This window comes from Dysidea avara, chromosome 11 (assembly GCF_963678975.1).
Source record: "Dysidea avara chromosome 11, odDysAvar1.4, whole genome shotgun sequence".
NCBI lineage: Eukaryota > Metazoa > Porifera > Demospongiae > Dictyoceratida > Dysideidae > Dysidea > Dysidea avara.
The window spans coordinates 20,452,297-20,464,400 of NC_089282.1; the positions used below are offsets into that span (position 1 = coordinate 20,452,297).

At 36.7% G+C, this 12,104-nt stretch overlaps 1 protein-coding gene across 1 annotated transcript in view; it reads right to left on the bottom strand.

The window, feature by feature from the left end:
• Nucleotides 1–12,104, bottom strand: part of LOC136238487 (cytoplasmic FMR1-interacting protein 2-like) — a 52,555-nt gene that overhangs the window by 9,582 nt on the left and 30,869 nt on the right. Inside the window, exons 14-16 of the mRNA XM_066029017.1 lie at nt 4,265–4,421; nt 3,471–3,644; nt 3,309–3,411 (exon numbers count right to left, since the gene is read on the bottom strand). Coding sequence (XP_065885089.1) covers nt 3,309–3,411; nt 3,471–3,644; nt 4,265–4,421 — 434 coding nt within the window. The remainder of the gene's footprint in view (nt 1–3,308; nt 3,412–3,470; nt 3,645–4,264; nt 4,422–12,104) is intronic.

Consider the following 12,104-nt stretch of genomic DNA (forward strand, 5'->3'; position numbering starts at 1 on the left):
ACAAGGGATGAGTTGGTTCACAGTTTATCATGCATTGAGTTTCTTCTCTTATGGGACAACGTCAATTACAAAGGTGATGAATTCCAATTACAAAAACCTGTAATCAGGACACTTGTCCATGGTTCCATTTGTATTAATGCACACACATTTAGACCCATGAAAAATCAGGACACCTTACTAAAAGGACACCTTGATAATGAGGACATGCTACCAAACTCTTGCTACTAGCAACAGCTGCTGAGAATGACAATTAATTCAGAGCATCCTTTCAAGAGAAGTTTATGACTTCATTTTAACATGCTATTTGACATGACACTTACTGTAATTCTGTGAAAAATTTTTTTCTTTTGCAATTTTTGATAATGCACATAGCAAATTATAAAGCAACCATAGTAAGCTCAGTGAAACGTGAGCCCAAATCAGTACTACAAGTTAGCAGTCGGCCATTTTCTAACCAGTTCCAATACTTGGCCAACTAAATTCCATTTTGACTGGACAAGCTTATCAAGAAGCGTGTCAAGAACACTTCCTGGGGAATATAATAAAAATTTTGGCAACATTGGAGGGCCATACCTGCATATACTACAATACCAACAACAATAGTGAAGTATGGAATAAACTAAAACCCACAATCGATTCTTGTAAGTGAGTCTATATAACAAAATACCAAACCTTTGCCAAGTATTTACAGTGTTGCCATGCTGTGAATAAAGTTCATAGATTTATGAACTTTTTGTCTTGTTTGTGAACCTGAAATAATCTATGAACTTTTTTATGAACCTGGAGTAATCTGTGAACTTTTTATGAACTTTTGGCAATTTTAGGTGGTAACCTTTTTTTTTTTTTTGTGCTCTTCATTGCCCTACTAACCCAGAGATCCACCTATTTATAATGTGTAGGCTAGTTTTCGGAAAGTGACTATGGATTTATGAACTTTTATGAACAAATTTATTTTTTCACATGAACATTTGGAGCAAATCATCTGGCAACACTGAGTATTTATTCTTTTATGTAAGGTTTCCATGTATTTTCTAATTTTTGGAAAGGTCTGATCTAAAGGGCCTTGAATATACAACATCATGTGTACAAGACCATTCAGTAGTTGATGCGGACATGGACATTTTCAAAAAGCACTTTATGTTATTTTTCATACCTAGCATTGTTTTTACAGCAGTATTTGCATCCAGATCCGGGCATAGTCGATCCTGTCATAGCGCTTTTCCATTTATAAGTGCACGTGCGAAGGACTAGACTAACACTCCACAGAATGCCAAAGACCATATAGTGTTGTACACATGTTCTAAAGTCTAATACAGAGTTATATAATTGTAGAGATTAGCTTATATGCCCCATGCAACTAGGCCTACGGCAGGTCAAATCCACAATCTTATGCCTTTTAGTACAAGGTGCAGGCACAGGCGCATATACCAGGGTTTCAAGGACCTGGCCTACGAGATTAGGTTGGGACATGCCAGCTTAATCTCTATGACACTGAATTAGATTTCTAGAGCACGTGTACAACACTGTATGGTCTTTAGAGTGCTAGTCTATCCTTTGCACATACACTTATAAATGGATAAGCGCTATGACAAGATCGATTCCCAGGTCTGGAAACGAATGCTGCTATAAAAACAACGTTAGGTATGAAAATAACTGTTTAAATGTAAATGTGCATTTTAAAAATATCCGTGTCCATATCTGCGACCATATCCGCCTTTTACAACTACCCAAACCATTCAACAAGATTTGTAATTAAAGATTTGGACTTCCCTGGCCAAAAGCATCACCCCAAAACCAGCCTGACAATACCTTTGTGGCCAAAAATGCTTCCAATAAGTTGATACAGAATTTTTTTTAATGTTGTATTTAGCTACTGACTAACTGCCTGCCTGACTGATGCCTTCAAATAATCATAACTCGATAACAAAGCTACAAGCATGATTTTTTTCATTGTTAGACGTTGCTTCAGCCCAACAAGTGCCTTTTGGCATACCACAGTATGATCTAAACAATGGGCTCACCTTTGACACAAGTTCTAAACGATGTGCGAAACATCAGTTCTAATAAATCCATGGTACGCAGTGACATAGATTAGCTTTGATACTTGAATGCTGTGTAATGTTTACTGATGTCCCATCCCATCTTCAACACTTGCTATATCAGTGGTATCGTCCATAAGAAAGCTAAAATAACTGACCTCTTTCTTCAAAAAATCAATATGACAAGATTGTGTGATTTAGCGATACAATGGGTGAAGCTCTTACAAGAAACATCGTTGTTATAAGAAGTGCCCAGGCCAATCCACGCTTGTTTTCAAGTTGTTACAAAGCTGTATACTTTGAAAATGGATTTCCTTCTTTGGCCATAGTGAAACACAAATCAAACATACACTCAAGATGCTCACACAACAAGGAATCTAACTTCATCAGTATGGTTACGACAGACACCAGTGGCTGATCACTGTCCATAGCTTGGTCGATCTTGAAGTAATTCGTGGCTGCAGAATGTTGACAACTTATCACATGATCAACCACGTTACTGGTTTAGAACTATCAAGAAATGTTCCGATTTTGCATCAACGACACATTTTACACCAAACAACTTCTACAGTAGATCAATCGTTCTCTGCCTTATACCAAAGCCAGGTAAGCTTCTGATAAGTCATGCTGTACTTCTTTTGTTACTTACACTCTGTAAGTAATATGGTGCTTCTTTTGCTACACCTTATCTTCTAAATCCATCCCTGTTTTGGCATGTTTTGAGCAGCCATTATTGATCGATGGAATTCAATTATCAGTGGTCATGTGATGCATATGTCTGGATATTGACCAGTGACTGACCGTTATATTGAACTCTGTGGGGTTCACTTGTCATGCTATGTTATTGAAAAAGTAAGCAAACTAGTAGAAGGTAAAATTAGGAATTTTAAGTTGGAATAGGGATCAAGAAAAAAGTAGTGAAACAAAAAGCCACCTATAGCTACCTGTAGATATACTCAAGTCCCTAATTCAATCATGGGTATAGATTGAATTAGGGATTAAATGTCCACTAGTATATCTTCAGGTGTAGCCGACCTCCTTGTTTTCCTACTTTTCATTTCTCTGATCTCTAACCCAACTTAAAATTACTAATTTTCCCTCTTACTTGTAAGTAGTAGATTATGTAAATTCTCTTTCTTTGTGGTCATAAAGATGAACAGATTCATTACTGAGATATAATACAATTAATAGTGTGCATTTTATTAGAATGTTTCCAGCATAGTAACACAACACACACACTACACACACACTACTACACACACACAGTACCTGAACGTGCTGTTGCTTCAACAAAGTCTCATAGCGGTTTGGAGGAGGATGTGGAAAATTTGTTGACGGAAATTCTGACCTGAATCTCTTGTCCAGTATAACACTACATTTAAAAAAGAGCAACATATCTTTTATCTTTCTTAAATCAAACTCTAGACATACCTCGCTGCTTTCTGTTTGAAATAGGCAAATATGTGCTCGCTTAGTTTGTAGACAAGCTGATCAAAGCAAAGATTGACTTCTGCTTCGATTTCATCATAAAGAAATTGTTGTTTGAAGTGATGTAGTGCATAGTGAGCACTATCGCTGTACAGATCCATGGGGTATAGGATATACCTGAGTGTAAAAACATGTGATGTCATTACTACACTGTATTACACAGTAACATATTTGTCACAGTGATAGACCAACATGTAACATGGTCGGCCATTGGTACGTGACAATAAACAGTTAACATACACATTACACAATGCTATTTAAAGCTATTTTGATAGGTCATGTCAGACCATTGTAAATCTAGTGGCTTTTGAGTGAGAAAAAGATGATAGGATGATATTGAGCTCTGTTACATAGATTTGTCATTATACATGTACCCTACATCACATGGCTGCAATTGGGACATTAGATTGTGAAAATGGAAACTGATCTATATTACTCATTATGTAATGCTAATTCTCTGATGTACTTCACCCACAAGCATATCTTGGTCTCAAAAGGCAAGCATCTTTCTAAACCATATCGTTTTAGTGCTGCTGTTGTAACATACCGCTTTCAACTACATGCTTAGGTAATATCCGTTCTATATTACTGTTATGGAATACACTTTTTATCATGTTAAAGCTGGGACCAAATACATACATGCAAGAGTTCAATATACACTTTATCTACATACAACCATTTGATAATTCTGAATTTGATCTACATAGTTGTACGTTAGAACTAAACGGAACACTTACTCCATGATGTAAGCCTCCTTGTTCTCTAAGATGTGATCTGTTAGTATCCAAGGAAGTGACATCTCTATAGGAAACTGTATCCTTTCCCCCATGGTGAGCTCTAAAAAGAACTCTCTGAACCACATTTGAGACAGATCACAACACTCTCGGATTGTACCTGTATAAATAAGTGAATGCATTACAGTGAGACTTAAAATGTAAGAGCATCGAAATATTCATATATACTAGAGCACACCAACAATCAGATTGGCTATATTGGCCTTGTTTTGCATATCGGATTGGTAACATGTGCATACAAGCAGCAGATATAAACATCTATCCGTGGGTACTCATGCTCTAATAATATCCTAGCAATGCCTGTTTGCGTAATGTTGGTTGCTGATTACAGCCCCACACTGTCACCTTATAACTGAATTTAGAGCGCAAATTATTACAGAAAATGTCTGTGTTACCATATCAGATTGTATTTGGTTATTGGAATATCGGCTAAAACGTCGTATCAGTGCACCTCTAATATATAACATACACTGTTTTATAAGGACACTTGTGGGACCAAAAATATGGCCTCAATAGTGAGGTGGTCTTATTAATGAGGTCATGAAGTACACCTTAGCTATGGTCACTATAATGAAGTGGTCTTCAAGGTCCTTAATAGATCAGACCTTTCCAAAAATTACAGATGACTGATCATAGCTACTAAGTGACTATCATTTCCAAGCTTTGTATTGGTGATTTCTTATATATGCTCACATAAAAGAAATCATTGTGGGCTTTAGTTTAGCTTTACCACTCATATACTGTGTAGACCACTAACATTGTTAGGTGATGAACATAGCTGTATTGTGAGTAGCAGCAAATGTTGCCATTATTCAGCAATTCTATCATCATATGAACTGCATGGTACTTATTTGTAAGGAAACTTATGAATTTTATAAGCTAGTAAGAACCAACAAAAAGTGCTTAAACGAGAGGAAGAATCATCATCACCTGAAATGCAAATATAATCCTTATTTATTTTGTTTTAGTTCTATTGCTAATTATATATGGGATAGAGATCAAATTGTACTTCAGGTGATGATCCTCCTTGTTCAAGTGACCCCCTTGTTCAAGTGACCTCCTTGTTCAAGTGACCCCCTTGTTTAAGTGACCCCTTTGTTTAAGTGACCCCCTTGTCTAAGTGACCCCCTTGTTTAAGTGACCCCCTTGTTTAAGTGACCCCCTTGTTTAAGTTACCCCTTTGTTTAAGTGACCCCCTTGTTTAAGTGACCCACTTATTTAACTAACCCTTTGGCTCCGAATGCCACTATAGTGGCTCTAAAAAATGGTCGTATACAAACCTCTGTAATATCCGCATACTGTGGTGATAACGTTTAATGGAATCTTTAATGAATAATAATAAGCTTTCGATTGATATATAAGTTTTAGCAATTGGGCAAAGGGAAAGGCAGTAAAAGTCGTCGATATCGAGAGGATTGATGTACGCATAATTCTTCGAAACATTGATGTCCTATATTCTGTATACTTTAGTGTATGGACTTGAAATAAAGTTTAACAGATTCACCACATCATGGCCAACAAAATGGCAGCTAGTTTTGGTCAATAGCCCCATCTGCTGTGAAGTTATGGATGCTTTTGTACAACTATGTAAAATTGTCATGGCAGTAAGTTCCAAGGCTGCTGGCAGCACTCAGGTCTCCGGACAAGAGTGACAGTCCTCGAAGAGGTTCACCAACAAATGGGGGTCGATTCTATCAAAGAAACTTGTAACAAAGGTGAGTGATATAGACAATACAAGACTAATACTAACAATATAGCAAACTGGAAGTGCTTTATAGGATTTTCTCAGGGGAAAAGGGTTTAATTAATTAATTAAGTGACCACCTTGTGTAAGTGACCCCCCCCCCCCCCTTGCTTATGCACTTTTTATTGTAATGATTGCACTAGCTTGTAAACTTTCTTTCTCTTTTATTTGCTGACATTTTTATAACATGATTCATCATTAAGGAACTTTTCAATACATCACATCACTACAATGGCACATAATTGTATGACAAAATACATGCTCATACACCGATTACTGGTAGCCATTTTGCAGTCATGTTCACAACAATACACACAGGGAACGATGCATGATCCATCTGTTTACTTCAATTGCTGGAGGTGTGTTAGGAAATTTATGAACAACTCCTATCTTATTGTAATGTAACAGGCAACACATGAAACCACTAAGGTGCTAGCCTGCAAACCGATGCCTTGAGGGTTCATCACTACAGGTAATGAGAATTTCCAATTCTTTGGCGTACAAGTAATTTACTATTATTTAGATTATCCTCTCAATAACCAAATAAATAGCTCAGCTCCACTTAAGAGTTCGTTAGATTTTCCTTAAATAGGGGCATACCCAGGGGGTTTCCAGGGGTTCAAGAAACCCTTCAGAGTTTACACACCACTGAAACACTGACAACTGAACAGAATCTGGAATCTATCATGAAATTTTTATCAGTTATTTTTTCACAGCCAAATAACCAAGATATTCACTTAAAACTACATGTTTTGAATACTTTCTTGTGCTTTAACATTGATATCACACTTGTAGTAGGATTCTGACATAGGTATAATCATTTGGTGACTATTACTTTGGCAGGGATGTATACAGCAATTTTGAAAATGGTTTCCACTACAGCAATGTGCTGTTATATTTGAGTATTTTACATTGCCTGACTGCTAATTAGAATATCTTGATCTTTTCACCAAAATCATAGTTCAGAGCAATGCTACAAGTGTTGTTATCATGTGAGAAAATGATTACTTGACAGGTTTAAGTAGCTGGACAGATATTCAGTTTACCTGGTAAGATTTCATAGCATTACCAGAAACACTTTCAACAAGTTCCTATAGAACTTTAACCATGCCCAAGATGCCCAAGACGTGCCTTTTCACCAACCACAGCAGCATGCATCATGGACATATTTTTTGTGTACCATTTTTCTCCACTGTCTTGAAGGTGTTGATTCACGGTAACACACGTGTGGTGCTGGTTATTACGAGAATCATCCATTACTTCCATAGTGAGAGAGGATTGATTGCCGAGGCACTACTTGTATAGCTATTTGTTTGTATTTTGTAACACTGTATGCCGTATAACAGGTCAAACATACTTGTAAGCAATTCACTTTCCAGTAATTGATAGTTGGGTTGTGCACTTAATCATAATCTCTGTAGTGACTGGATTGACTGGAGAGGTGCTTCTTGTACTGTTCTTTGTTTGTAATGTTGTATAACAAGTAGAAGAAAGCTGAAAACAAAGTGAAATGGCAACAAAGTTTTCCAGTAGTTGATAATCAGGATGAATTATGTCCGCCCTACCTCAGTCATAATACTTTGACTGTCCACTTCCCTTCCTATGACCACTACAGTAAGATACAAAATTTCCTTATTGTACTACTAACGACAAGAAAAGGCTATCCCAAAAACACAAGACAAACGTACAATAAACAAGATGAATGCTTGGTATGAATTGTATTTACAAAGCTTTAGAAGTCCCTAACCTACGGATTATCCTCAAATTAATGGCTTCAATTATAACTAGGGATGGGCAATACAAGTAGAACATCTGATACTTTGGTATTGAGTACGTTTTATAAAGAATTGGAAATTTTGATACCTGGTGATTACAAGATATTTTGATTACAGTATCCATAAAATTTATTGCTAAGCCTGCGATGGCCATGAGTTATGAATGTAAACATTACAAATGAAAACATTTAGGAGATTACTTACTATGAGCCAAGTCTTATTAAGGAATTTTCAGCACTGTGCATGAGGCTCACTAATTGACTACCATGAACAATAATCTCCACAACAAAAGTACTTGGAATCATATCAACGCAATGATATTGCCCACCCCTAGTACTAATAAGGTCCTTATAGATCAGACCTTCAAAAAATTATGAAACACAGTGCATGTAGTATCCATGTTGAGATGTCCATGCTCTTTCATTAAGGCTTATATAGGCTCACATAAAAAAATCATTGTGGGTTTTAGTTTTAAGTTCACAGTAATATACTAGTTATAACCACACATCCATATTCCAGACTAGTGTGCTTTCATTTTAAACTCGTGCTAAAACAAAAAGAAAATTTGAATGGTTGTGATCAAAAATGATTGATTATTCTTATACCAACTCTTCAACGGTCAAAGTCCAATAGCAAGCACATGGGCTTGTATAACCTTTATATGAACACAGTAGAAAGAATTCACTAACACCACAATACTCATCATAAAATTTCTGACCAAGTACCAAGCATTGCTTTGTTTGAAGAAAACCTCCGCTGCTAGGCCACCAAAGGAAAGTAGCTCTTCCGCCATTACTCTACACTCATTAAAAGAAAGAATTGTGCCATACGTTTTTGTATGAACACGCCCCATCTATCAACTGCTGAAAAATGAAGTAGCCATTACACTTCATTTTCAGCTATGTTCGGCCTGTTACACAGCATTACAAATGAAGACCATTACAAGAAGCACTTCTGCAACAATGGACAATTTCCATTACAAGTGTAGGAAAGCTATTACATGGTAGAACTGTGATTTGATACATTGCACAGTCAGCAAGAAGAAATGGAACACAGGAGGACAAAGGAGGACAAAGGTAAGTCCATGACATGTGCAATGTCCATACTGCAGTATGTCAAAAGGCACCTGTTGGGTTGAAGTGACGTCAAACAGTGAAAAATCAAGCCCATAGCTTTAGTCGTCATAGAGTTACACCTGTCTAAAGGCATCATGCAGGGAGGCAGGCAGGCAGGGAGGCAGGCAGGCGGTTGGTCGGTCGGTCGGTCGGTCAGTCAGTCAGCCAGTAGAAAATTCTGTTAAATGATTTCTATAAAAGAAATCTATCAGAAACATTTTTGGCCACTCCAAAGACACCTTTTTAGGCTTAAAAGTCTACTCACCAATACTGCCAAGCCCCATGAAGGTATTAAGATTTTATGAGTATAGAAATGCAAACATTGCTTTTTGCTTTTTACATGTTTCCATGGAAAATTTTGTCATTCGAAAATTTCCACCTATATGGTGTATGACTGGAGTAGGTGCACTAATATATTAGATGACCTCCCTTGTTTCATTGCTTTTTATTTCTTTGATCCCTATTCACAATGTTTCCCTATAGTTGTATTTATAGCTAACACACCGATCAATTGTACTGACAAGTACACTTAACTGCTAGTAAAATTTAAGGTAAAGAATGATGGAATGAGATGAACATTAGCCACAAAGCCTTTGCTCCTCCTACTCATGTCAGGTCACATTTAATAACACTGGGTACCATATCTTTTATACCACAACATCAAAACACAGTCACATATTGACAACTAGTAGCTCCGACTAGCATATAACTAACTGGCACGGCCATACGGAACAGCTTATCTAAAGCACTAAAACTGTAAAAGATTTTTTTTTAATTGTATTGTAGAGTTGCACCGATATGCATTTTTTCACATTTGCCGATACCGATTATTTGCCTATTCCTTTAACCGATATGCCGATATTTACCGATATTCTTCATTTCTTCAGAACAGAGGAGGAGGAGCAGAAAATCACCTAAAGTTTATGCGTATAAACTGCATTTGTAATGATAATGTAATCAATGTAATTAATTACGTGGGCGGCCGACTTTTACAATGTTTTACAGTTTTGCTACTATCTCCTTTCATGGAAAAGGAAGCCAAGTAGTTATAAAACAGCTAATCAAACAGTGTTTTAGTGGGACTACAGACCCTTTGTGAAGAATGATCAACTAATTGCGTGGGCGGCCGATAAATATACACAGCCTACTATAGCCTTGCAACCACACTTGTGCAAACAAACAAACTCAAATAGTTACAAAACAGTTACAACAAACCACTTACTGCTACATTCACCACCTTCTTTACTTTCACCTGTTCATTGTCATCAACTTAACGATTGATTGTGGGTTTCGGTTAACCGGCAAGTTATTTCCGCTTCGTTGCCGATACCGATACTTGTAAAATTAGCTAATATCGGTTGTTACCGATAATTCAACCGATTATCGGTGCAACTCTATTGTATTGTATATTATAAATTTGTTTTGTTGTGTATATAAGTAGGTAATTATATTGTATTGTTTTTGCTCTCAGAGCATAGAACAGCCTTTTTGGCTGATGCTATTTTCAAAAACAATAAAAACAACAACAAAAATGGATCAAGTAAATGGTGATAAACTGAAACCCACAATCAATTCCTATATGTGAGCAGCAGATACAAGGGAACCTGTCTGGAAAAGCATCACATGATAAATGGCATATAAATCAATTTTTGACAAAGTCTGATTAATGGTAGACTCTCCATACAACTTATCATGAACAAGTAGAAGTTGATCAAAGGAAAAAGTAGTGAAACAAGGGTATAGCCAAAAAGTATTGAAACAAGAAAGCTGCCTATAGATACCTGCAGATATACTAGTGGACATTAAGTCTATAATACTAATTACTGCAAAGTGAAGTGGCTATTATGCTTCTTCTTCAGTTATGTTCTGCCTGTTACGCAGTGTTACACACAAAGTACAATACGAGAAATGTCTCTATAGTTGCAATGAAAAATACAGGTGATAAGCAGCTAGAAAGAAACCATATCACGCTACCGCGAATCAACACCTTTGCATTGTCAGCAAAAAGAACTGGGACACTAAGGAGGACCAAGGTAAGTCAATGATACGTGTATTACATGTACTGGGGTAGGTACTTGTCAGGCTAAAGCGATATCTAGCATTGAAAATATCACACTCATAGCATTATTGAGTCACAGTTGTTTGAAAGGCAGGCAGGCAGGCATGTAGGCAGGCAGCTAGTCAGTAGACTATTTTTAGAATTGCATATCAACTTATCGGCAGTGTTTTTGGCTCCTCTGAAGATACTTTTGGGTATACCTAACCAATACTGCTTTTGGAGTGTATTGGCACTGATGCAAATGGAGAAAGAAATGGAGAAAGAAATGGGACACAAAGGTGAGTCCATGAGTATTGTAGCTGTTGCAGTGCTACACTAATGGCACATCTTGGCTATAAACAAATAGCAAAGAAATAAAGTCTTAATGTTAAACCATAATTGAGCTATGCTTGGCTGAAGCATCAGTCAATAAATTAGAAGTCTTGGTAATATAATTTGCTTCTTAAAACTCTATAACAACTTGCTGAAGACAATCAAGTCACTTTGAGCACAAGATTATACCTAACCAACACTGCCCCTGAAGGAAAAGTTTTCTCTGATTATAATGTTCAAACCTTTATAGTCCTTGATATACTGTACTCTACCAAATTCAGTAAACTACAGTGGAACCTCAGTTATCTGAACCCCACTTATCTGGATTCTCAGTTAACTGAGCTATGAAAATGGGAGTAGTGACTGTTCTATTAGGGGAGTTGAAAATAAAGATATATAATTTTTTTTTCTTTTCACAATTTTAAGGGTATTTATACGGTTTCAGAGATACCGACTTTTCAGACTTATAGATCACCCCTGGTCCCAAGGGGTTTGGATAATCAGTTTCCACCGTACAAGTAATGAAACAAAACAAGGAAGGTCATCTACACATACAGCTATACTATAATGGGCATTTAATTTCCATTTAGGTGTGATTGTATTACTATACTTTTAATAGGGATGGGTGATACAAGTAATAAAATATCAATACCGATACCCGAATGTCCGATACTTTAGTATCGAGTATTTTTTATGAAGAATCGGAAATTTCAATACTTGATGATCACTAGGGCTGAGCAAATTATCGTTTTAGTGATATATCGTGATATTTTGAAAG